The sequence below is a fragment of the Rattus norvegicus genome, chromosome 7 (genome assembly GCF_036323735.1).
Source record: "Rattus norvegicus strain BN/NHsdMcwi chromosome 7, GRCr8, whole genome shotgun sequence".
Classification (NCBI taxonomy): Eukaryota; Metazoa; Chordata; class Mammalia; order Rodentia; family Muridae; genus Rattus; species Rattus norvegicus.
Window position 1 is genome coordinate 88,499,086 of NC_086025.1, and position 27,707 is coordinate 88,526,792.

Below are 27,707 nucleotides of genomic sequence, written 5' to 3' on the forward strand. Positions count from 1 at the left end.
CCTCTCTTATGTTGGAGTCTATCTTGGGGGCAGCTTATCATACACAAATGCAGGAAGTACTCCCGGGCAGTTGGTTCTGGTCCAAGCTTATACCTAACTGTACAAAGCAGTTCTAACTGACCTGACTGTGACTGGTTTCCAAGAACAGCAAAGCACAGAGCATACCAGAATATGCAGTCAGCTCGGGCATGGGAACCTTCCCTAGTAACATCAGTGACAGCATCAGATGGCTGGCTAGGCCAGCAGCAGCTCCCCGGGCCTTAGTTCCATCACAGAGTCAGCAGTGTGCTGAAGTCTGGGCCCTGTACCATGTGCCATACTGATCATGTGCCTGGTTTGAAACAAAACATTGCAAACCCTTTCCTGGACTTTGTGTATTTGTTTTCTTTGAGGTAAACTCTCACTGTGTAACTAAGTCAGCCTCCTTTTCCTCAGTCTCTTACTGCTAGGGTTACCGATGTGTTGTATTATCACTCTTTCCCAAGGAACATTTCAGGGAAGAATTAAAGTCACCATGCTCCTCCTTGCTTCATAGTTAGCTTAGTCACATGGACAGCTGAGCGTGTGCAGCTCGAGATGCTGCTTTTCTATTTGTCCTTAGATCACTTACTTTGTGGTAAGTTGGAAGCCAGCGTCCCTTAGATAATCAGCTTCCTTTATTCCTTTGTCTGCTGACATTATCTTACTAATCTCTCTCTTTCTCTCCCTCCCTCCCTCTCATGTTTGCTTTTCTTTCAAGGTTTCTCTGGCTGTCCCGGAACTCTCTTTGTAAACCAGGCTAGCCTTGAACTCACAGAGATCCACCTGTCTCTTCCTCCCAAGTGCTGGGATTAAAGGCATGCACCACCGTACCCAGCTCGTCTTAGTAATTTCTAAGGGGAAATGTAGCCCCATTATCCACACAGAAAAGAATCTATCTGTACCGTCAGAAGTATTTAGGTAGATCAGAGGAGTCCTTACCTTCTGAGTAGTTATGGTACTCAGTGAATAAGAGTCTGATCCTTAACCAGGAGATTAGTGTTTCTGCAAGCGTCCTAGGTGACAGGAGCCTCCATCTTCACGCTGCTCTACCTTTCTGGCCATGTCTGCTTTTCCTGTTTAATATCTCATGTACTGTCAGAGCAAACTGAGGATATGGCTCTGTACTTCACTTGCATGCCTGGGGCCCTGGGTTTAAGCCATAGAACTACCAAAGAACAAAGGTTTAGGTGACTACTCAAAAGACACAGAGGGTCCCAGAAATTAGACGCTGGGACAGTGAACATTTTTGCTTTGGGGATAGAGGTAGCTCAGTTACAGAGCCTTTGCCCACCATGCTGGAGGCCCTAGATTCAGTTCCCACAACTTCAGAGGGAAAGGGGAAAAAAATCATCACCAAGGACAACGATTGATAAGATCGCAATTAGAAAACGCACGTGGTCATCAGAGCGGTTTCCTCCTGCAACAGATGAAGACAGATACAGAAACCCACAACCAGACCAGAAGGAAAGAAAAAATGTATGTGAGCTTTAAGCACGATCTCTTCTCATACCCTCCCCCACCCCTTTGGAGAAGATAGCCCTGCCTGATGCTTGCCTGCAAGCTCAGCATAGGTGGAGGCCAGAGGGTTAGCTCAAGGCCAGACAGCTACTTGAGACCTTATTTATATTGATTAATTAACTAATTAACAAACAAATGAATGGAGAGTAATCCTGAGGAGCAAATGCATCAAACTCTTAGCTTCAGAGTCACGTGACTCTATGACCTCCTTTCTTCCTTTCTAACCATCTTTTTCCAGATCATAGATTATGCTCTTCCGTGTGGAAGAAACATCAAGTTTGTGCCAGGCTGTTAGTGGACACTTTCAATCCAGCTATTCAGGAGGCTGAGGCAGAAGGGTTACATGTTTGTGACAGACCTGGGAAAAATGTTTTTAAACCACACCCCAAAAGTACAATTATAAACCAGCCGAGGATGTAGGTCAGTAGTGCTTACCTTGTTCAACATGCCTAAGGCCAGTTCCTCAGCAACACAGAAAACAAGACAAATGGACAAGCACTTACAGCAAGCCATCTATTTTAAGGTAGGGTCTATTATAGCTCAGACTAGTCTTGCACTCCATAAGTGGAGGAAGAGGACCTCGAACTCCAGATCCCCCAGCTTCAACTTCCCAGTTGCTGGAATTACAGGCTAGAATTATCTTGCCCAGTTCTAGAAAATGATGTTTGGATTTGATATGGAGAAAAGCCATGTTAAAGTGTTGAAACAATTTGCTTTTCTTTCTTTAGAATATAGACTTTCACATTTAGCTGTTAATTCTTTGGATGTTATGTAACTGATGGCTATAAAAGAAACTTTTGGCTTCCTTAACGTAGTCGTATTTCAAATTCTACTGTGTCTTTTTTTTTTTTTTTTTTTTTCCTTTTTCTTTTTTTCGGAGCTGGGGACCGAACCCAGGGCCTTGCGCTTCCTAGGCAAGCGCTCTACCACTGAGCTAAATCCCCAGCCCAAATTCTACTGTGTCTTAACACACTCCTTTATTTCATGCTTGCCTTTGGCTTTAGAGATTGAAATGAGGTTATCTGTACACTTGATCTAGATCTGGTTCAAGTTCCTTAGTAGGTGAAAGGTTAACAGTACTGTCTGGGAGAGAAGCAAGATGTGAGCCAAGACTGGTATCAGTCTTTGGAAGTTTAAGACAAAGAACCCCTCAGGGGCCCCCGGTCAGGTACGTGCCAGATCTCTGACATGAATCACCCATTTATTCCCCACATGGAAACAAGCTGCCCAAATCTGGAATGTGGCTGTGAATATGGCAGAGTTGGGAGGGAAAGCTGGATTTGAATATGGCAGAGTTGGGAGGGAAAGCTGGATTATCTAACTCTAAAACCTGTGCCCAGGGGAAAGACTATGGGGGGGGGGGGGGTGACCGGGAGGAGGGGCAGTGAGCAGGAAGTAAACAAATTTAGTAAATAAATAACAGAGCCAGTGCCCTTACAGAGGTGTGGGAGAAGAAAATCCATTCAAGGTCACCCTCAGCTACGTAGCAAGTTCCTGGGAAGACTGAACTACACAAGATTCTGTCTTAAAAACGAAAAAAACAGAAACCTAAATCAGGGCCAGGAGGGTGAGGCAGGGATGACTTTGTCCCACATGCCTGTCATCTGGAGTTCAATCCACAGGACCCATGTAAAGATGGAGGAAGAGAACTAGCTCCACACACTTGCCCTGTGACCTCCACATGTGCCATTGTCAAAAAAAAAAAAAAAAAAAAAAAAAACAGGTGGCAGCACATGTGTCATCCCAGCACTGGGAGAGGAAAGACAAAAGGACCTCTGAGGATTACTGGCCAGCCAGGCTAGCCGAACTGGCAAGCATCGGGTTCAGTGAAGAGATCCTGTCTCAGAAAGACAAAAGTAGACTATGACAAAGAACACAAATTCACCTCAGTCTTCCCCACCCCACCCCCCTCACAAAATGTGCACCAGCACCTACAGGTGCACACATGGACACACAACAACCCCACACACACATGTGAAACCTGTGTTCCTCCTTGCATTGTGATCTTATTTTCATAGAGTTCCTTAACACCAAAGCCTTTCAGTAAGGTTCCAGATTGTTTGTTTTTATAAGCAATGATGTCTCTTTTAGCAGACTTTTGGAACTGGTAAACTTTGCAGTGAGCAGATGGTACCATCTGCCCGTCGCAAAGCTAAGAGAGCTATCTCTGGGGCTAGGCTTGGCACTTACCAGGCGCTCCACTGTAGAATAAATGTGCGTTATTTATGCCATCACATGACCGGCTAGCCGTACTCCTTCCGGTATTTATTTGTTGTGTTTCTCTTGGGCTGCTAGAGAGAAGGTCTTCACAAAACAAACTTATGAGACTATCTTAGTTAGGGTTTGATTGCTGTTAAGAGATACCATGACCAAGGCGACTCTTATAAAGGACAACATTTAATTGGGGCTGGCTTACTGGTTCTGAGGTCCAGTCCATTTTCATCATGACAGGAAGCATAGCAGCATCCAGGAGGGCATGGCTCTGGAGGAAGAGCTGAGAGTTCTATGTCTTGTTCTGAAGGCAAGCAGGAGAAGACTGTCTTGCAAGCAGCTACGAGGAGGGTCTCAAAGCCCACCCCACAGTGACACACTTTCTCCAACAAGGCCACACCTCCCAACACAGCCATTCCCTATGGGCCAAGCATATTCAAACCACCACAGAAACTCAGTGTTTATGTCATTAAACATTTAATGAGAAAGAAAAAAAAATGCCTTTCAAGACAAAATAGAGTCTTAGCACAATACAGGTGGTGAAAATTGTACCTTTTAGTTTTATTTAAAATCAGGCTATCCCTATATCCCATCCTCCTGGCTGGCCTGGAACTTGCTTTTTAGATCAGACTGGCCTCAAACTTGCTTAAATTCTGCTACCTCCACTTCCAAGTACTGGGATCTGTAGATATTTGCTATCGTATATGGCTATAAGTTGATGTTAGATATTTTCATTGGTTTGAAATTTTCTTGAGGCCAGAGATTACCAGGCCCCTATACTTGTAGGGCAAACACTCTAGTTCTGAGCTATGGCCCTCAGGGTCTTGAATGCTAGGCAGATGTTCTACCTCTGAATCATACTGAAAAATACTTCTGACGGACTGTTGTAAGACCTCCCTGGGGAGACAGAAGAGAAATAGCTGTTTATCTCAAATAGACAGGGAACACAGAAACCTAAGAAAGAACTTATCATGTGTACTACCTTGGTGAAATAAATGAACTTGTTGGGGTTACAGGAGCCCTAGTAATCCACAAACAGCTATACCACTGAAGAGTCCCATCCCCCAACAGCTATACCACTAAAGGGTCCCACCCCCCACTGAATTTCTACCTCCTACAATTCTTTAATATTTTTTGAGATTACACATATATGAACAGGAAGGAGTAGTGCCTAAAATCTCAAGAAAGCGGAAAGCATCAGAGGGATTATGAGGCTCTCATGACTTTCACCCTACAGCTCCCGCTGGCGAGCTAGCTATCGGCTGTATAGTTCTGCAGGCAGAGGTGTCTGCTAGGTCTGTGCTGTGCCCATGATGGCAAATGTCATGTCAAGCCCGGAAGAAAGAATTCCATACAATACTGTTACTACTTATTGTTATATTGAGACTGCTCTCTGGTTGTAATCATAGCATGGTTAATGTTTCATATAATTCAGGGTGCCAAGGGAAAGCAGTAGGCAGTAGGTACACACACACACACACACACACACACACACACACACACATATGCAAGTCATAATGCAAAATGCTGTTGTGAGAGTTACCATGGGGATTTTTTAAATCAGCAAACTGAGAACAAGTTTACACAAAATAACTTATGCTTTACAGATTTATGCAAGAATGTGGCCGTGCGTTGAAACCAGATTTTGGTATTCTCATATGATGAGTTACTTGGTTGGTTTCTCAATCTACATTGTACTACACTAGCACCAGATAAGTCTGAGAACATTCAGAACTACCAGAGAATTCAGTGTGCTTGTATTTTTTGGTGTGTTAGTTTCATTTGGGGTTTTGTCAGCGTCTCTGATTTAATTCAGCCTGTGTGTGCTAGGCAAACCCTTTGCCACTAAGCTATCCTTAACCCTGTGTTTTTGTCTCTGAGGCCAACATTATTCTTTTGACCAAATCGTTTATCACCATTTTAGAATTGTGAAGCTCCTATACAAGTATTACTTATTATTAAATATCGTCCATAGTACTCTCCTAACAGGGATCCTACATTTTGAATTCTGATGGGAAAAAAATATATCATATAAAGCAAAGTATTTTCCACAGTGTCACTGGGTTTGGCACTTGTAAATTACATTTCCATTTCCGTGCCCATTTCATCCTCTGTATGAATCACCAATAAATACAATCAGGAATTGGGCCTGTTGGCACAGGCCTGTAATTCTAGCAATTTGGAAGGCTGAAGCAGGGAGGTTCCAAGTTCAGGTGTTACCTAGGCTACAACTCCATGATACGAGTTCAAGGTCAGCCTGGACAAACTAATAAGACCCTATCATAAAATTAAAAACACACAAAGGACTGGGCAGATACTCAATGGTAGAGTATGTCCTTCATACATAGGAAGCCCTATGGTCAGACCCCAGCACTTCAAAACAATACTGCTACCAATGATAACAATTAACAGAGGAATTGTGCATTAATAATGTGAATGATAAATATAGTCAGAGGAAGCTGGTGAGCCAGTGTTATAGATAAAGAGGTTAATGGATTATAACATTTTTCTTTGTGGTTTATATATAGAATTTTGCATCTTATATTAGTAATAAATGTTTTTAAAGATTTATTTATTTACATGCTTGTTTGTTTGTTTGTTTGTTTGTTTATTTATTATGAGTATACTGCAGCTGTCTTCAGACACACCAGAAGAGATTATCAGATCTCATTACAGATGGTTGTGAGCTACCATGTGGTTGCTGGGATTTGAACTCAGGGCCTCTGGAAGAGCAGTCAGTGCCCTTAACCTCTGAGCCATCATTTCTCCAGCCCGTAGTAAATATTTTTAAAGTTTTTTTTTTCCCACAGATGAGCTATCAATGGCAGTCATAGACATTCAGGCTTTTATTAAACTATTTTTTAAGTGAGATGGCTCTAGACCTTTCTTACATTTCTGTATGTATGTATGTATGTATGTATGTATGTATGTATGTATGTATCTGTGTTGGGGGTGACATGGATGGAGGTATGTGTCATGGTTCCTGTAAGAAGTCAAAGGAGAACTTATAGGACTCAATTCTCTCCTTCCATCATGTGGGTCCCGGTGATAAAACTTAGGTCATCAGAATTGGCATCAAGCATCTTTACCCACTGAGCTGTTTCACCTTCTTTTAAGCAACTTTTGTAGACACCTAAAACATTTGTAATGGGTGCTGGAGAGATGGCTCAGTGGTTGAGAGCACTGAGTGGTCTTCTATAGGTCCTGAGTTCAATTCCCAGCAACCACATGATGGCTCATAACCATCTGTAATGAGATCTAATACCCTCTTCTGGTGTGTCTGAAGACAGCGACAGTGTACTCATATATAACAAATAAATAAATCTTTAAAAAACAAACAAACAAACAAAAACCCCAATTATCATGAATGCCAGATCAGGCCTGTGAATCTAGACTCAAGAAACAGATTCAGAGGGATTGCTGTAGATTTGAAACCATCCTGGGCTACATGAAGAGGACCAGTTCAGTCAGTTAGGCCTAGATAGCAAAACAGTATCTCAAAACAAAACTTTTAAAAAAATCCCTCCACTTTTGACTCCCTGAGATATGTCTTCAGGGTCAAGGAGAGAAAAGTGGACTTGATTTCAATCCAATGGGTGCTGATGGTTTATCCAGGACTCCACTGGGTGCCTGGTCTCACTTCTTCCTCAATAGAAAAAAGGCTAAGCCATCCCACCTGAAGGCCCTTTTATGATTCTCTGGTTTTAAAATTATGTTAAACGTTAAAATTCTTTGCGTTCGATTATTGACTTGGATTTTTTCCTCTCTGTCTTCTGAAATAATTATCTAATATGTGTTCATTATTTTTCACTTAATTTTGAAGGAATCTTTTTTACCAAAAGCTATAGATAATCTCCATTGAACTTCCAACGCAGTTTAAATAGAATTCCTTAGGAAATTTGCAATATCCATCTTGGAGTTTCTCCTGCTTCCCTTTCAAGGTTGGGGGCTGGGGGAAATAGGAGTATCCCACCATGCTAATCTATTGTTGATTTAAAAAAAACTTTATTGAACTATACTTCATATGCTATATAATCTCTCCACTTAAAGCATACAGTTTGAGGCTGACGAGATAGCTCAGTTGATAAAAATATTTGCTATGTAATCAGGAGGACCTGAGTTCAATCCCCACAACCCAGTTCTAAAAGCTTGGCATGGTAACTCTAGTACTCTCTATGCTGGGTAGACAGAGACAGGAGAGTGCTTGGGGCTCACTGGTGAACGCACCAAGATTGATGACCTGATTGGTGACTCCTACATGGCAGTAAACCTGACTCCCACAATTTGTCCTCTGACCTCCACATGAACACCATGCACCATGCACATTTCTCCCCTCCAAATACAAGTAAATAAATAAACGCAATCATAATAATTCCTTAAAGTGGCAAATAATGTTACATCTGCATAAAGGGTCTAGGTCCAACCAATGCATGCTCTCTGGTTAGTGATTCAGTCTAGGGGCCCCCATGGCCCAGGTTAGGTGATTCTATAGGTTTTCTTGTGTCCTTGACCTCTTCTGGCTCCTTCAGTCATTCCTCCCCCTCTTCCATTCCCCGAGCTCTACCTAATGTTTGGCTGTGAGTCTCTGCCTCTGTTTCCTTCAGTTACTGAGTGAAGCCTGTCAGATAACAGTTACACTAGGCTCCTGACTAGAGTCAGGGTGGTCTCTTTTTCGTGGCATGGGTTTCAGCTTGGTCAGTCATTGGTTGGCCATTCCCTCAATTTCTGCTCTGTCTTTATCTCTGCACTTCTGGTAGGCAGGAAACATTGTCGGTCAAAGGTTCTATGGCCAGAGGAGGTAGCAGTTTCAGGCCCCATATCACAGTTGCTAGGAGTCTTAGCATCTTCATAGACCCCTGGGAGATTCCATTGTTCCAAGTTTCTAGCTTGTCCCAGAGATGCCCTCCGCACCCCCGTTACAGGATATTTGATCACATTGTGAACACCAAGACTATAACTGGAAAAAAACACAAAAAACAAAAAAACCAAAAACCTTGTTGTGGTGTGACTCCACCCTAGCACACACCTTCTGTCCCAGAGCGTTCTGTTTACTGTAAACAAGAGTCGTGCTGCTCAGCCCTAGCACACATCTTTAAGCTAAGAGCTGTCTGTAAACAAGAGATAAATAAAGTCAAAAATAGGCTAAGAGGCAGAGTAACCAACCAGTTCACAGGGAGTGAATTTAAGGAAGTAGAAAGGAGGGACTTGGAGTTAAAAGGTCTTTAAGACAGTGCCGAGAAGAAGCCTTTTCCTTCTGAATGTCGAGGAGTAGGAAGGTCAGTTGGGTTCTTTCTCTGTCTCTCTGAGCTAGTAGCCTTTCACCACATCATCTGGCTCCTAAGTCTTCACTGGTAAAATTGAATGGCTGGGATTTTTGTTTTAAAAACGATACCCACCAATTCCATTTCCCTCTCCCTCCATCCTTCCCACACTTGAACCCTTCTGTTCCCATCCCCAATCCCCTCTCCCATGCAGTCCCCCCTCTCCCATCTACCCATAATGTCTTTTCTATTTCCCCTTCTCAGTGAAATTCAAGCATCTTGCTTTGGACTATCTTTGTAATTTGGCTTCTTTGGGTCTGTGGATTATAGCATGGTTGTCCTGTTTGTGGCTAATAGCCATATATAAGTGAATATATACCATGAAAGCCCCTTTGAATCTGGGCTATCTCACTCATGATGATATTTTCTAGTTCCATTCATTTGCCTGCAAATTTCATAGTGTCCTTGTTTTTAATAGCTGAATAGTATTCCATTGTGTAAATGAACCACCTTGTTGTTAGTCATTCAGTTGAGGGGCATCTGGGTTATTTCCAGTTTCTGGCTATTACAGAACAAAGCTGTTATAAACATAGTGGAGCACGTATCCTTGTAGTATATGCCCATCTTTTTGGTATATGCCCAGGACTGGTATAGCTGGGTCTTTTTTTTTTTTTCCAGAGCTGAGGACCGAACCCAGGGCCTTACACTTTCTAGGCAAGCGCTCTACCACTGAGCTAAATCCCCAACCCCTATAGCTGGGTCTTGAGTTAGAACTATCCCCAATTTTCTGAGAAACAACCAGATTGATTTCCAAAGTTGTTGTGCAAGTTTGCACACTTACCATCAATGAGGAGTGTTCCCTTTGCTCCACATCCTCATCAGAATGTGCTGTCACTTACGTTTTTGATCTTAGCCATTCTAACAAATATAAGATGGACTATCAGAATAGTTTTGATTTGCATTTTCCTGATTGACTACAGATTTTGAGCATTTCTTTGAGCTTCTCAGCCACTTAAGATTCTTCTTTCAAGAATTCTGTTTGGATCTTTCTGTACCCCATTTTTAATGGGATTATTTGGTTTGTTGATGTCTAATTTCTTAAGTTCTTTTTTTATTTTGTTTTTGTTTTTTAGTTTTTAAAGATGTATCCCTTTATTATATATAAGTACACTGTAGCTGTCTTCAGACACACCAGAAGAGGGTATCAGATCTCTTTACAGATGGTTGTGAGCCACCATGTGGTTGCTGGGAATTGAACTCAGGATGTCTAGAAGAGCAGTCGGGTGCTCTTAACCGCTGAGCCATCTCTCCAGCCCTCTTGAGTTCTTTATATATTTGGGATATCAATCCTTGTAGTGTGAAGTTTACACTACCTTGCTTTAATATACTACCGGGCAGAATATACTACCAGGGTCTACCAACTCCCCCACTCCCACCCCGACCCATGCTGTGTCCCCGCCCCCCTCCCCTAGGTTCCCTTGAATCCGAGGATGAAAACACATTAGCTCATTTTTAACCTGCCTTATAGCTCAGTGGCTGGGCTCTTCTGAGCCAACCTTGGCTAGCATGCCCTTATCTTTATTCCTTGTTCAACACCTCTGAATCTGCCCTCAACTTAGTTGCCCAGTCTCTTTGTTCAACACTTCTAAATCTGCCCTAGCTTAGTTACGCTTCTCCAATCTGCTACCTCAGGTGATCGGAGAAGCGACCAATGGCCACTCTACCCAAGATCTTTTTTTTTTTTTTTCTACCCAAGATCTTATATGATTGGTGACTCTATCTTCCTTCTAAGCTTGGCAAATCCCTTTCCTCCTTCTGTGTCTCAGAGCCTGCCTGTGGGAAACTGGAAGTCCCACCTTTTCTGCCTAGCCATTGGTCACTGCTATCTTTATTGATCGGTCAAGAACCAATTGGAGAACTGGATCTTCAGGGGTCACTCACAGATTCCTGATGAAAGCATCAGAACCACCCACTTCAAGCCCTTTGTCAAATGTAGAGTCAGTGAAGATCTCTTCCCCTTCTGTGAGCTGCTGTTTTGTCCTATTGATGAAGTCCTTTGCTTCAGGAGGTCCCATTTATTAATTGTTGATCTTAGTGCCTGAGATGTCGGTGTTCTATTCAGAAGTTGTCTCCCGTGCCAATGAGCTCACGGCTGTTCCCCATTTCTTTTCTATCAGATTTAGTGTATTGATTTTATATTGCGGTCCTTTGATCAACTTGAGTTGATGTACAGGTTTTAACAAATAAAGGCCAGTGATGTAAAATGTTTGGTAGAATGTTTATCTACCGTGCTTAAATCATATGCAGCAGTACAGACCTACAGTCTCAGCACTCAGGAGATACGCAGAATGATTAGGATTTCAAGGTCATCCTTGACTACACATAGTTTGATGCCAGCCTGGGCTACAGCAGACTCTGTCTCAAAGAGAAAAGAAATGAAGTCTTGGTTTGGGACATACAATTACACTGTGCTGGGTTGCTGGGAGCCTGGTGTTTATTCAGGTAGAAAAACAAGGGAAATGAACCACAAGGGTGTACAGTATGGTATATGATCTGTGGGACGGGACCCTGGAGCCAGCAGGACATTACAAAGAGAACTCAGGTGGAACTTAACCCAAGAACAGTTTCACAGAGGATCTGGCTACCAACTTTTTAAAATGCATGTCACGTGAGAAGAATTTGGGAGTGTGTATGAGGCACTCCACAAGCCCACATGGCATTTACTTACGTAGCCTCTTTCTTGGGACTTTTGCCCCTGTTGGCTAGAGTCTTCTGGCTGCGTCGCTCTCTGGCCTGCATGCCACACATTCTTCATTGGTTGTTTCTTCTCCCCAGTGTCTAACAAGCACCCATTTGTGGACAGCAACCTCCTCTACCAGTTCAGAATGAACTTCCGTCGGAGGCGAAGACTGATGGAGCTGCTCAATGAGAAGTCCCCGTCCTCTCAGGAGACACATGACAGTCCCTTCTGTCTGAGGAAGCAGAGCCACGACAATCGGAAATCTACCAGCTTTATGTCAGGTATGCTGGTTTTGTTGTTTACGTGTGCGTTTTGTTTTTTGAGAGGTAACAAAGTGTGTGTCTGAGCATCTAACTCTTTTGGTTTGCTGCTTGCTAGCCTGAAGGAAGCCCAAGATTTAATCCCTCGCAACACCCAGGTGTGGCAGTACATTCCTGTAAATTCCAGACCTCTACTACAGTATTTAAAGTCTTCTTGGGTTATGTGAAACCTTGTGTTAAATGTGCTCTCTCTCTCTCTCTCTCTCTCTCTCTCTCTCTCTCTCACACACACACACACACACACACACACACACACACACACACACACACACACCATCCCAAGTGCAGAAGTGGGAGATACTTAAAGGACTCAAGGCCCTTGATGACTTAAGTTCAGAAGCACTGGGTCACTGGGTGGCCGAGGGACAGGCGGAGTGTCTGTAATCCCAGTAACTGGGAGGTGGAGGCAAGAACTCAAGGTCATGTTTAGAGTCATAACTTCTTAAAATCCCGCCTCAAAAGGAAGACAGGGAATGGGAGGAGGAAGGAAGAAAGTAAAGAAGGAAGTAGGAAGGAGGAAGGAAGGAAGGAAGGGAGGGAGGGAGGGAGGGAGGGAGGGAGGAAGGGAGGGAGGGAAAAGAAAATTAGCACTGGGCTTAACCCAGCACCAAATGTATTTGTCCTGTCTTGCTTATGAACAGGAGCTAATAACAAGGAAACTTATCCACGTCAATGGAGACATTTCTGTGCCCCAGGTTCGGCAGCATGATTTGCTCACTTAATTCTTCCTGGGACCCTAAGGACATGATGTTCCTGTCCTCATTTTACAGATAGAGGAATACCCCGGCACTGGAGAGGCTTACAGTTCCAAGTGGCAGACACAGCTTCATGTCAGAAGCTCTAGTTTATCCCGTCCCATTCCGGGTCCCATATATCCCTAAGTCCTCTTGCACACCTTAGCTCCAAATGAGAATGGAGCAAGAGTTGCTAAGCAGAAAGTGAAAACCGAGCGGAAGGTCAGCAGCTCAAGCCTATGCTCCAAGGTTGCTGCAGGGACACATTGCAGTCTCGTGCAGATGCGAGTAACAGTCCATTCTTCCTTTGGGGCAGGGGCTTGCCTGCGTCTTGAATGGGTTCAGCAGAGAGAGGGAATACAGTAGCGCAGTCGTAAAGCCAGCAGCTGTTGTTTGCTTGTCTGCTTTCTTTGCGTGTGCGTCAGTGTTCAGAGCAGCCTGCATAGTGGCCCTTACTTCCAGACCTTCGGCCTTCAGACCCACACTGCTTTGTGGCAAGAAGAACTGAACCTGAAAGCTAAAGATTCTGTATCACGTAACAGTTTGAAAGCCTCAGTGTACGCTGTCGTAAGCTTTGTCTTGCGTGCTTCCAGATAATTTGCCGGGTGTGCTTTAAATCAGGGCCGTTTACCGCCATTGTGTACTAAGTGTCACATAGATCGCCAGCTGTGGGTTTACTTCCAGGAAGGGAAAGCTTGGGTTTGGTCACTCTTTTTTCTTTTTTTTTTTATAAGATTTATTTATTTATTTTATGGATATGAGTACACCGTCTTCAGACACACCAGAAGAGGGCATCTGATCTCATTACAGATGGTTGTGAGCCACCATGTGGTTGCTGGGAATTGAACTCAGGACCTCTGTAATGGCAGTGAGTGCTCTTAACCTCTGAGTCGTCTCTCCAGGCCCAGGTTTGGTAATTCTTGAATTCATGTCCTGTAGGAGAGATGGCCCTAGTTGGTAAAGTGCTTAACGCCCAAATAGGTTGACCTGAGTTTAGATCCGCTGCACTCGCATAAAAGATGTTAAGATTTAAAAAAAAAAAAAAAAAAAAAAGATATGCTGTTGTGTGGACTCCAAGGCATAGGTTACATTATGGGCCCTGTTTTAAAAAGAGAGACAGAGAGGGAGATACATATACATACATAATATGATATGATCCTCGCCTCACACCCATCCCGTGACATATTACTATTTCATTTTACAGTCCGGGAAACTGAAAGGGGGTGGCCTGAGTTACTCTGTCTGTGAGTATGCGGCAGAACTGGACGTGAGATTTTTGCTTTGCAGCTGAAAGCCCAGGAGTTCTAGGACTCCTAGAGTCACTGTGCTTGCTCCCCCTCTACAGTCAGCCCCAGCAAGGAGATCAAGATTGTGTCTGCCGTGCGGAGGAGCAGCATGAGCAGCTGTGGCAGCAGTGGCTACTTCAGCAGCAGCCCGACGCTCAGCAGCAGCCCCCCTGTGCTCTGCAACCCCAAATCTGGTGAGTGACAAAAAGGTGGCCATGCTCCTATCTGGGAGGCTTGGGGTCGTGTGCTGGCGGAGTTCCTTAGGACGCAGAGATCACAGGAGCGGGAATCTTACAAAAGCATACTCTTGAGTTAGCACCCATTGCTGGCTAAGAAAGACTAGCACATGGCCTCCGATAAAGTCTCCTGGAAGGCTACTGCTAACCCACAATGCAGTCCAGTGCCAGGATGCCCTGCGCCTTTATGTTGACCCTTTATGTTCAACATGCATGCCCCTGAAAGGAAGGTATAACTTTGCTCACGAAAACTGCCTTCTGAGAGCTAGCTCTCAATGTCAGCCAAGGGCTGACCAACACTAGCTAGACCAGAAGCCAAGACCAGCTGCTGAGAGAAGTTCTTCTGCCTCTCAAAAGGGCTTCAGCAACTTGTAGATGCTTTCCTAGACTATGGTGATCAAGGATTTCTGTGGACTGTGTGCTTGCTCTCTCTCTCTCTCTCTCTCTCTCTCTCTCTCTCTCTCTCTCTCTCTCACTCTCACATTTGTTTGTTTGCTATACTGCTAGATGCTGGGATTACTGGCATGTACCATCCCACTTGGTCTCAGTGCCTCTTATACATAAGGAAGAAGAGAGTGGGTGTATTCAAGCCCACCTATTGGAATTCATCGGCATCTTGCAGTTTCAAAACCTACTCATCAGCCTCCATGAAGACTTAACCATCATAAAGCTGGCAAGATAACTTAGAACATAAAAGGGTTTTCCATGCAAATCTGACAACCTGAGTTCAATCCCCAGAACCTTTGTAAAGATGGAAGGAAGAACTGAAAGAACAGAATTCTCTGACCTCCACACATGCGCTATCTCAACATCTCTGTGTCTGTGTCTGTCTGTCTTCGTGTCTGTCTGTCTCTGTCTCTCTCTCACTCTACCTCACTCTTTCACAGACACACTCTCTAATAAATAAAAATGGAAGTATTAGTCATCTCTGTGAGGATTATATATAGATTTACTAGTTGATATAAATATCTGGCCTCACCACTCTCTCAAAAGAACAAAGCCATCGCTGCTGCCATCGTCCATGTCATGGTGACGAGCGAGAGGGAATCCGCAGGATAATTCCCTGGGTCTCAAAGTCTCTGCGTCTCAACACAATAAAAGGAAAAAGTAAATGGCTAGCTCTGCTCCCAAAAATATCATCGATTTCATAACCCCAGAGGAGTCACAGGCTTGGAGAAGAGCTTGTCTGCTAAGCATTAAGGTCTCAGTGCTTAAACACTCACCACGTTTCCTACCTCCTCCTTGGGGCCCGAGAGACGCCTTTCTCCTCTTGATATTTGACCTACTCCCTCATCCTTCAAATATCCTTGATATTTGACCTCATCCCTCATGGCTTCAAAGCTTTCTGAAAAGCAAACGTTCTAATCCCAGACATCTGTCCCCTTCCCAAGAAGCAGTTCTTGGCTCTTCTTGAGCCTGGGGCTCACCCGGCAGGTGGGCCCAGCTGCCAGGGGAGGCATCATACAGTCCTGCCCCTTGCTGCTACTGCTGCTACCCATTTGTTGGGGACTAGTGACTGACCTCAGAGTGAATCTGCTGCCAAAGGCAACTGCAGGTGGTCATCTATCCAGATTAGACCCTGGCCCTGACTCCTCATTCACTTAAATCTCTGCTCTCTGTGTACTGTTGCTAGAATGGTCCCTATGCCCTATCCCGACTAGCAGTCCTGGGATGCTAGGACAACCCCTCTCCAGTTCCAAATTATCAAAGACTGGTCAGGGAAATTCATTACTAGAGGAGAGAGGGAGAAGTTCTTTACTAATGGAGTTTCAGGCAGCTGTCTCTGATGCCTGGTAGGCAACAGCAGTGAGCTAAGAATAGACAGACAATACTCCACACTGCTGTCTTCCAGAGTTTCTGAGACAGCGTAGCACAGGACAGTATGAGAGTTGCTAAAAACACCGGCCCTGGCACCCATGCTTAAATTTGACCCTAATTTTACTACCCACGTTTTTAGCTACAGGTTGTTGGAAATGCACAAATTAACTTTTCTGAACCAGTTTTCTTATGTATAAAGTTAATGGTAAAAATTTTTTTAAAAAAATATAATACTAAGTAGTATATCTTTCAGCTTTAAGTCTGTCAGACACTTCTGTGGCTTTAGGATTTTCTATTATGAGTTTATTATATCTAATTTCACTTTCAAATGAAGCAAGCATGGTGGCTGGATACAGCTGCAATCCCAGCACTAGAGGCTGAGGTAGGATTCCCGCGAGCTTGAGGCCAGCCTGGGCTACATGTCATGCAAGCAAGACCCTGTCTTTAAAAACAAAACAAATTTTAAAAATGAATGAGATTAGTATAGGGGTGAACCAGACTCTAAATCAGTGATTCTCCCTAATGCTGTGACCCTTTGATACATACAGTTCCTCATGTTGTGATGACCCCAACCATAAAATTATTCTCATTGCTACTTCATAACTGTAGTTTTGCTACATTATTAATTGTAATGTAAATATCTGATATGCAGATGGTCTAGGCGATCTCTATGAAAGCTTCATTTGATTCCCCAAAGGTTGAGAAGTCCTGCTTTAGAGAATTAGCTCAGGTAGAGATTAAATGAAAAATGGAGGTGACAGGATGCAGGGAAGAGACCCAGCCCATGGAGAGTACGCTGGAGAGTTACCCAGTCTGACTCCTCGGAGCTTGAGGCGGCCTTCTTATGTTTCTAGGTTACTTATTAGGGAAAAGAATGAAGTTTAGTAAATGAGATGCGTGCAGTATGTTAGGGACACCAAGTTCAATGGAGCCTGCATCTGCAGGGTGGCTGGCAGACTCCTGGAGTTTTAACATATATCTATGTAGATATAAGAACTTTGAAGAAAGAGCTGGAAGAACTAGAAACATGGCCTTTTCCTTTATAGGAAGATTCTATTCCTCCCTCTGTCCCCTTAAAGGCATCTTGCTTTCCTTCCCCATCCTCTCTGTACCCCCAAGGCTCTTCGCTGGGATTTCCTCTCCACTCAGCTCAAGGATGAATGTGTGGTAGAGGTCTTTGCCACTTTTACTGGTTGCCAGTAGAGAGGAGGCATTCAAGAAATACTTGCTAAATGAATGGGAGAAGAACTTAGAAGGGTGTACTCTCTGACACTGTATCTGTCTCTTAGTGCTGAAGAGACCTGTCACTTCTGAAGAACTCTTGACCCCCGGGGCTCCATATGCAAGGAAGACATTCACGGTAAGCCTAGCTCCTGCACTCACCCACCTATCAGTGTGTGGCTTAGGCACCACACTGAGAACTTTTCTCAGATTTCCTCCACCCCCCCGCCCTTTTTTGAGACAGGGTCTTGCTCTGTAGCCCTGGATAGTCTGGAACGTACTGTGTAGACCAGACTGGCCTTGAACTCACAGGGAGCCTCCTGCCTCTGACCCCTAAGTGATGGGATAAAGATGTATTGCCACACCCATCTACACATTTTGGTTATGATAGTAGATGTTCTAAGCTGTAAACGCAGTAAAATGCATTAAGGCTTCTCTTGATTTGTTAGTCATGTGATGTTTTAAATTCTTTGTGAATTTTGTTCTTTTTGGTATCTGCTATGCACTTATTCCAATGTAATTGTATACTTTTAAGACAGAAGACAGTACCAAAAAAATACATAACCCATTAATTTCTTCATTACAGTTAATTCTAAAAATCACTAAGATGTTAGAAAATCCTAAGGAAAAGAAAGGAAACAAAACTGTAGGGTAAATGTCTGTATGTGCTGAGGTGCACACCTGACTTGGCAGCCCTGTGTATTCCCCTGGGGCAGAGGACTTGTCCTTTCTTAGTGTTTCCACAACCTTCCTTCTTCCTCCTCAGGCCCTGTTAATTTTACTCAAATGGACTCAAGTTATTTTTCTGAAGGGTCTCACATAGCCTCAAACTATGAATAGCCCAGGAGGACTTTGAATGTCTGGCCTTCCTCCCTCTGCCTCTGTAGTACCGGAAACACAGACTACACTGGGTTCATGCAGTTATGGGACTCAAACCCAGAGCCCCTCGAATGTTAGACAAGTACCCTATCCAACTGGGAGACATCCTCAGGCTCCTCCACGTGTCCACCTTCTCCCCATTCCGCTTGCTTTCTTCTCTTGGCCTACAACATGTCTGTCAATAAACTTTAGAGGACCATCTCCTGTCTTCCTGTTTCCTGATAAATTTTATTACCTCAAATGTGAGAAGCTTTCCTACACATCCATTCACACCCCAGACTCTAGCTGAGGGCCACCCCCATGCTGAGCACTGGGGACTTAACAGAAGAAGGACTGCTATATCTGCATCAAGAGGAAAGGCACATGGTACATTTGAAAGTGAATTTAGGTAGAATAAATTCCTAGTAGCAAATCCTAAGCACCTGATAGTCTCAAGAATTCCCACCAAGTTTCCCACTTGCCCTCTTGCTTACCCCCAGCCTCCAGCTTTTGAGAAGTGGCTGTGTTTTGAGAGCATTTGTTTGACTTTGTATTTAAGTGACAGCCTCACTAGACTGTGAGGGTCATCTGCACTCCAGTTGGCATGTGCACTGAATGATGCCTCTGCAGCCATCCAGGGAACCTTACTGCTCATTCTGTTTCTGTAGCAAAAGGCATGAGTCAGTGCCAGACAATACCTGGACCAGAGTCTGTTTGTAAAATGTGAGCTGTATCTCCTTTTCCCTTGGTTTTCTCAGTAAACTCTCGCAAAAGAGTCTGGGACTCTTCATTCTAGGCTTCGACGTAGCTCAGTCAAAGTCTGTTATTTGAATATGAAGGAAAGATCATTTTGAGATAGAGATCAACTCTAGAGAGAAAGTACAGTGATGTTTTAAAGATCTTCTCAGACCAATACTGCAGTGGGATATGAAATTGGCTGACAGCCCAAGGAAGAAGCCATATGCTGCCAGCTGTTTCCTGGGGAGTGACCTCCCCAACACAGCTTCCTTCTGCCCAACAGGTTATGTGCCACCACCACATTTTCATTCCCCTGACACAGCAGAGGTGAAATGAACAGAAAATATATGTCAAGACTTTACTCCTAGAGAGACCGGCAAATGGCCAGGGACAGTCTGCTGTTTGTTCATTGTGGTTTTCCTCTGTAGATTGTTGGTGACGCAGTTGGCTGGGGCTTTGTGGTTCGAGGAAGTAAACCATGCCACATCCAGGCTGTGGACCCCAGCGGACCTGCAGCTGCTGCAGGGATGAAGGTACAACTGATCGACCCCTTGCCCACTCTCCTGCCTGCTCTGGCTTCTTCAGGGAGCATTGTTGACTATGACTTTTTCCCCCTTAATTTACACATTTCTTAGCGTTCCCCTGTGTTTATTCTCCCCTCAGAAAGAGTCATATCTATGGAGCATAGTGTCCTACACGTGTAGTCCCATCTGTCTGGACACAAGGCAGGAGGTTCCTCATACGTTGGCAAACTAACCAATCATAAGTCAGTTGTAACCCTACGACAGACTTACCACTCTTCTCACAAGTAGACATATTGCATTTAGGAGGTTGATACTTGTGGATGGATGTCTATATACAGGTGAGGGCAGGCACAAGATAAAGCAAGGCCTGTGAGTGGGCAGTGAAAAAGTAAGGTGGGAACAGTTTTTAAGAGGACAGAGAGATAGGGGAAAGAGAAACAAAGGTGGAGGAGGAGAAAGATTACCCATCCCCATTTGACTTTAAATAGCCACAGGTAGATATGAATATCTTAGAAGGGATGGATTATTACAGGACAATTTGTCTTATCTAGGTGGGCAGTATATAGCAATTTCAATTGGCTCTCAGTTTATTGGATGGGCATTTTGTGGGATGAGAACTTATTGATATAAATCTGACTGATAAATTATAAGCTTATTGAGTTTTTATTTTAGTGGGTTACTGGTGTTGTGACTGTAACCTCGGGGTGGGGCGGAGGGTGGAGGGAGATGCTGGGATTATGAACAGAGTTCACAGCAGAGTTGCAAGAGGGTGGCTGCTGCTGGGACCAGAGAGTAGCTGACACCAACATGGGGCTAACCATGGAGGCAGGAGGTAGTATGACATGGTGTGTGGTGTCTCCTTTCTTTTATGTAATATTTACTGCAACACGTACTGAAGCATGGGTGAGTCAAATGATAACCTTTCTCCTCGGTTCCGGCTTGATTTCTCAATGTCCTACATCAGCAGTCACATCCACTGTCTAGCTATAGTGGACGAGCAAGAGCAATGGCAGTAACCTGTGTTATATTGGGGACTTGGGGGCCTCTCTGACTAATAATAGCTGTTGGGGTCCAGGAGTCACCTCACAAACCACACAAACACTAATCTCAGTCAGACAGGGATGGTTTATTGAGCATACACGCCAGGACTGGTCGACCAGGGTCACGATTCAGATTCTGGAACTGAACCATGACCCCCGAGTTAAGATCCTACAGGGTTTTTAAGCCCAAAATCCACAAACATTTGTGCCAAGTTATTGCACCAATCAGGATTTAGGGATAGGGGGTTGTTTCCCTAAGAACGTGTCTTTGTTGTACATTTTTCCTGCTACCATTGGTTGGAGTAATCTACCGTGGCAGGGGACTTGCCTTGTCTAATAGGTATGCTCTAATTTGTCTATGAGGATGGAACGTGTCTAATATTCATGTCTTAACTTGCCAAAGAGGATGTCAGTGACCCATACACATGGCTTTTCCTGCCAAGTAGGATGTTAGTTCCCAGAAAGGTCTTGGGAACTTTCCTGGAACACTATTCAAAATGGGAGTCTTATTCCTAATAGTTTCTTATATTGGTGCAAGTGTCTCTCTTATTTTAGGGTCCATCCCATAATACCATAAAAGCTTATACACAGGTGTAGGAAGTGCTGTTTGTTGGGTGGTTTGGGTCCAAGGTTATTGTGGGTAACTATACAAAGCAGTTCTATTGACTTTTATCATGATTGGTTTCCAAGGGCACAGAACTTAACAGAATATGTAATCAACCTCAGCATTTGAAAGTTTCCTAGTAACAGCAGAAACACATGAGAAAGTTTCCTAATAATGGCAGGCTGACCAGGTAACTGAAACCTAGGCCTTTACAACTCGTAGGGAAATATCCCATACCTGGCACTGAGATTTTCATTTAGCTATCTCTGCATTCTAGGAGAAATCATTGCGAGTATTTGCAGGGAACTTGTGTTCAAGTTCCTTTTTTAAAGAAAAAAAAAATGGTGCTCTTAATTCGCATACAGAGCAGTTAGTTTCCATAAGGATTCCTCATAAAACTTTTGGGTTAATGCACCTCTCACTGTTACCCTCCCACATCTCTCTTACCTTATCCCTGCTTAAATCTTTGACACACAATATTACCCACAAATGTTATTTTTCTGTCTGTAAGTGTCTTTATTGAGTACCATTTTGTTCTGAGAAACCGTCTCAAAGAGGATGTGGATCTTGATAATCTAGTATGGTGGGAGGATTCAGAAGAATGCACCCTCCCATCGTTCCTCCCATTCAGTGCTTCCGTCCTCTCCTCATACCCTTGCCTCGTGCTGTAAACCAGGGCAACAGTGGTAACATGTAGATCTCCACGTGTCTAGATTCCGACCTGTGACTCTGACACTGATTTTTTTTCACATTTTTAAAAGGCGGCAACTAAAAATATGGCTCAAAGAAGCAGAGAGCGGCTTAGCGCCAGTCTAGTATTGAGGTCTGACTCTCCTCTTCCTTGAAGACCACATCTCACTAGGCCCTGTGCTCCTAACAATGCCAGCCTCCCAGGCTACAGTGGCTTCAGCACCCAGGGAGCTCAGCGGGAGGTGTGGGGTGCAAAGACTGAGCACTAATGTCCCAGCTAAGCCTGAAATTTTCATTTCTAATGGAACTTTGACTAAAAAGAAGGATTTTATATTTTCCTTCTGTGATGAATACTCAGTATAAATTATTTTTGGCGCATTCTTTCAGTTCCAAGCATGTACTCCTTTATATGAGGGAGGATTTGGCTTAACATGGATTTCTTTTGAGGAGGAATTCAGTGGATTCCCATGGCAGCTGAAGACCTGGCTTTACCCAGCTAGCTAAGCAGACTGGGAACTTAATTGGTTTTAGTTCGTCTCTAGTGATTAGCTGCAGCATAGCCTTCCTATTTGGTTCATATTTCTATCTTCTCTGGAGGTATATCACGGTTCTCATATACCACAGAACGGTATAGAATTTATTTGAGCGGCTTTTCTACAACTGCACTGTACAGCATTTTTGTTCAGCAACAAGTCCTGCTGTGAGCCTCCCTGCTCAAACACCTTCCATACTCTTCTTGGAGATTAATCAGACACATTAAACACATTAGCGTATTCATGACTCTTCTAAATCTGGCAGGGGAGGGGGTGGTTTTAAATTATATAACCTATTAGTTTATCATGTAAGAGAGACACCAGTAAATGCCTGTAATTCTGGGACACGGGGAGTAAGATTGTGACTTCGAGGTCAGCCTGTGCAAGATGGCAAGACACTGATGGGAGGGAAGGTGGGTGGGGACACAATTCACATATGAGAAAATACATTTGGCCAAACTGCATATATGTATGAATATATGAATATATACATATATATGTATACCCATAGATAAATATATATGACTATATATAAATATGTGTATTTATGATTGTATCTGTATTTCAATATAGGTTTGTTTGATTTTGTTTGTTTTGGAAATGAGTGTCTCATGTATCCCTCATATCTCAAGCTAGCCTTAAACTCGTGATCCTCTGACCTCTACCTTCCAAGTACTGGACTTACAGGTGTGTACCCCACTCCCAGCTCCCACTCCAAACTACCTGGTGTATTTTTGTTGTTAGTGTTTGTTGCGGTTAGTTTTTCTCCTGTTTTTTCAAGACAGGGTTTCTCTGTGTAGCCCTGACTGTCCTAGAACTTGCTTTGTGGACCAGGCTGGCCTTGAACTCTGAGATCTGCCTGGCTTTGCCTCCAAAGTGCCGGGATTAGAGGAGTACACCATATATGTTTGAGTCATGATGCTGCTGATAGTGACAGGGTTAAATGTCATACCTGTGTAGGGGTTAGCCGTGTAGACTCACTAGAAATCATTTTGTGTATTTTCCTACCTAAGGCACAGAGTAAATTATGTCCTGTTATCATGTATGTGGTGATAGAATAATTTCACCTCCATAAAATGGCAGCTGTGAGCGAGCAGGTGCTCAACAGGTAAAGGTGCTTGAGTCTCTACTTCCTGGTTGTTTGCACTGTGAAGAATTACACTGTCCTGTGTCCTTCCATACTGTGCCTTCTTCCTTCTCCTGAGTAATGGATTAAGGTCCCCTGGAACTTTGAGCCCAATTCTACATATCCTCCAGTAAGTGGTTTCTGTTAGAAATTTAACCCCAGTGACTAGAGAAATAACTAATACCTGTCACGTCAGGCCTTTGTCTTTCTCCTTGTCTCTTTCTGTCTGTGGAGAGACAGCCCTACATTCAGCCACCATGATTCTCCCATGCAGGAGAGTTTCTACTCTTTCTAGAACCAAGTAATCTTGCTGTGTGAGCAGGTCATCTCAAAAGTCATCCGGTGCTTACCATTTCTCTCTCCATCTCATCTCCACCACCTTGTTAGGGGATCAGAATGCCTTAGGGTGTAGGCTACCCATATGCAGATAGGACAGGCCCCAGACTGATGGCAGTGGGTGTTAGGTTCCTTGGTTAATACTTTGAGATCTTCCAGCCAGCATCTTTGAATCTGAACTACTCCAAGTTTATAAAAAAATTTTCCCTCCCCTCCCTCCCTCCCCCCCCTTCTCTCTCTCTCTCTCTCTCTCTCTCTCTCTCTCTCTCTCTCTCTCCCTCCCTCCCTCCCTCCCTGAAATATTTCAGCCTGGCTTTGAACTTGCTTGCTATGTAGCCAAGGATGACCTTGTTTCTATTACTTCTGCTACAACCCCTACCCAGTGCTGGGATCCCACTCTACAACAGAACCCCATTCCAGACTCACTTCCTATTTTATTTTTCTGCCACTTTTCTTGAGGAAGTCAGTCACTTCTCTCTTGCTCTCTCATAGACTGCAGTCTAATGGCTGTCCTATGGATCCTAGCCACATGTCACACATCACTCACTTGCTCTCACATCACTTCTAACCCTGACTCCAGAACCCACTGAATTTATGATCGTTTTATAGACATCATTTGTTCCAAGTTGGGTCCCAGTCTTTACATTTCACAAATACCTCTTGATGGCTGTGTCTGGCTCTTTAGTAAATCTAATTAAGTAGCTCTGGCACTTAACGCACTCTAATGGTTCCTGTGGCCATGAGATTAAATGCCAGATGTAGCTGGCGATATCTTTGTTCTGGGCCCTAACCATTTAAACCTCATACCCCGCCCTGTATTGTTCTTGGGCCTACTGGTTTTCTCTGTAACTTCCAAACACTAAGTCAGTTCCTGCCCTGACTATGTAGGCTGAAAACTTGTTATCCTTCAAGTCTCAGATACTATGTTTGGATCTCACTGAAGCCTTCCTTAACTACATTGTGAGATCTCTCCAGGTCATTCCCTGCTTACTCTTTTTTATGTAGCCCTGCTGTTTCAGTCACCTTAGGCTGTAACAAAAATCCCTTAGGCTGCAGTCATTTAAACCATCAAACATTTGTTTGAAAAATCCAAGATCAAGGGTCTAGCCGATTCTGTAGGTGGTAGGATCAGCTTCCTAGTTTACATTGTCTTGTTACTGAGCCTTAAATGTTTTCATTTTTTGTTTTGTTTTAGTTTGTTTTGTTTTGTTTTGGGTTGGGTTTTGGTGAGAATTTTTTGGGGTTTGGTTGGTTGGATGACTTTTTTTTTTTTTAATTTACTGGAGCAAGTCCAAGCTCTTCTGTCACTTGATATAAAATGCTAATCTTATTCATGAGGGCATGACCTAACTACTTCCTGCAGGCCCTACTAATACCATCCTACCCTAGGGGCAGAAATTCAGCATAGAAATTTTGGGAGCAGGGTTGGGGATTTAGCTCAGTGGTAGAGGGCTTGCTAGGCCCTGGGTTCGGTACCCAGCTCCGGAAAAGAAAAAAAAAAAGAAATTTTGGGAGTAGTGCACAAATATCCAACCCATAGAACTTGTTTTGTTTTCTGTATAATCATAATCTGAATATATACATATATTCTCCCGCACCTACCCTATGGGTTATTCTCTGTCTAAATAACTGTAGTCCAAGTACCTAGGGTAGTCCCCGGCATTGAAGCAACATTAATGGCAGAACTAATGGTATTTTTGTAGAAGGGGTGGGGAACTCAGGTACTTCGTATGCTTCAGAATTTGGCACTTAGGATCTGCATCATGCCTTCAGATATTTTACAGCTGTGGTCTCTTTTATTTTTCCAACCTCTTATACAGATAACATGGAAAAGTTCTCCCTACTGTATAAACGAGGGGATAAGGACCCAGTTAATCCCTTTCCCAGTGTCGTGACTTAGCATGTAAATGTCAGGGTTAGATTCAGATTATTATGCTGGTTGTTATTGTTGTTGCTGCTGCTGCTGCTGTTTTGAGACAGAATTGTACTTATCCACTTCAGGGTGACTTCCATTATTTAGCCCAGGCTGTCTAGAACTCATTATTCTGCCTCTGTCTTCCTCAGTTAGGACAGTGAAATTATTTCAAATACACAAACTGTTAAGGCAGAGCATGGTACTTGATAAACCCCATTTAAGTCAGTAAAGTACGGAAGGGTGCATCACCTTTCAGTCTCATAATAATGAAGGGAATTTGTATTCCATTCAAAGCCTGTAGTTACAATGGTTCTGGGCTGTAGCTCAGTGTAGTTGCACACCTTCAATCTCAGCACAGGAGAGGCAGAGGCAGGTGAGTCGCTGTGAGTTCCAGGCCAATCTGGTCTACAGAGTGAGGTCCAAGACAACCAGGGATACACAGAGAAACCCTGTCTTAAAAAACAAAAAAACAGAGACAGAAACAGAAAGAGAGAAAAACAGCCAGACAGATACACGAGGTGGAGGGGGAGAGAGTGAGAGAGAGAGAGAGAGAGAGAGAGAGAGAGAGAGAGAGAGAGAGAGAGTCACATGCTCACCTGGATTGACTTGTAGAAGATCAAATAAATAACTTGTTCTTGGCTTCAGCCTCTCTTGGACCAGGACTAGCTCTTGCAGGGTCACCCAAGGGAACACTCGGAAACACTCCCTTCTGTTAGTTTTATCAAGCCCTTGTATCAAGCCTTGTTAGAGCAAACCATTCAACCTTCAGGCTCCAGCAGAGCTTGGTCCATTCTTACCAACACAGAACAAGAGAAGTCCAAGGTCTTTTCTTTCTTTCTTTCTTTTTTTTTTTTTTTTTTTTGTGGGAATAATTAGATCTTGTGAAAAAACGGTGCACTCAAGTGTTCATGCTCCCCTGTGCCAAGTTTCACAGGCATTTCTAGACTTTTGGCTTCTTTTCTTGTTTCCTCCTGTGATGAATTGATGGATGTTGGCTTACTGCACCTCATTCCTCTGTTTGTTTGTTTCTTTGTATCTTTATATAAAAACAACTACCTGAGTCCCCGTGAGGGATAAATAAATGGTGTTGCCTCCTCCCACACTGCAAGAAACCTTCCTTTCATCTACAGAAAATATTTTAAAACTCCTCCTCGTTAGTCTTCCTTTCCCATGACAACCCTGTATGTTGCATGGAATTTTCCTCTCCTAACAAGAGAGACCAGGTTCCTACCCAGTCTGTGTAAAATGACTACCAAAACAGATGGGAAAAACCCTCCCTGGGCTCTGAAGAGCTCTCAAGTGGTTTGCTTTTCAGTCGATAGCTGCTGATTGCTGCCCTGTGCTGCTCGTCTCACTGGGCAATCATGGGATTTACAGCTGCACGCAGAAGATATTAGGCAACTTATCTGGGACTGAATATGTAATTACATGTATATATAATTAATTACATGTAAGTCACATACATATATAATTATGTGTCTCTGAGATGTTACCACTGAAGGAGAAGAGGGTGCTTATACTTTTTACAGGGTGAAGAGGGGATGAAAAGGAGCGCTTCCCTGAGGATAGAATTAGAACCAAGGTCGAAAGAATGAACAAAAATCAGATCAATGTGTGTCTGTGCTCTGTATACATCTGTATCAGAGACTGTGTCTTTAGAGCACATACTTCTTTTTTCTCTGTTTCCGGGTCATAGAGAAAGTTAGGTGTTTACCTTTGCCCCATACTCCTTTTGCAATCCTGTTGTGTCTAAGCTCATGGGTTCAAGTGACCATGGACTGAACTCTGAGAATCTGTGAGCCAAAATAAATCTGGTAAGTTGTTTCTATTATTTTTTTAACAACAAAGGAAAGGTTAGCAATATAGTTTTATAAATAATGAGAGAAATACAAATTAAAATATAACTTGTTGAAATTATTTCATCTCAATTGGGTGCTTCTACACCACCCCCCTGCCTTTGATCATTCAGTTCCTGGA

At 43.5% G+C, this 27,707-nt stretch overlaps 1 protein-coding gene across 4 annotated transcripts in view; it reads left to right on the forward strand.

Annotated features, from left to right (window-relative positions):
* The window catches only part of Deptor (DEP domain containing MTOR-interacting protein), a 169,321-nt gene that overhangs the window by 94,341 nt on the left and 47,273 nt on the right, over positions 1-27,707 (forward strand). For all 4 annotated transcript variants that reach the window (NM_001427213.1, XM_063263556.1, XM_063263557.1 and 1 more), the window contains 4 exons: positions 11,847-12,032; positions 14,151-14,285; positions 17,435-17,505; positions 19,391-19,495. In NM_001427213.1, the coding sequence (NP_001414142.1) occupies positions 11,847-12,032; positions 14,151-14,285; positions 17,435-17,505; positions 19,391-19,495 (497 nt within the window). The remainder of the gene's footprint in view (positions 1-11,846; positions 12,033-14,150; positions 14,286-17,434; positions 17,506-19,390; positions 19,496-27,707) is intronic.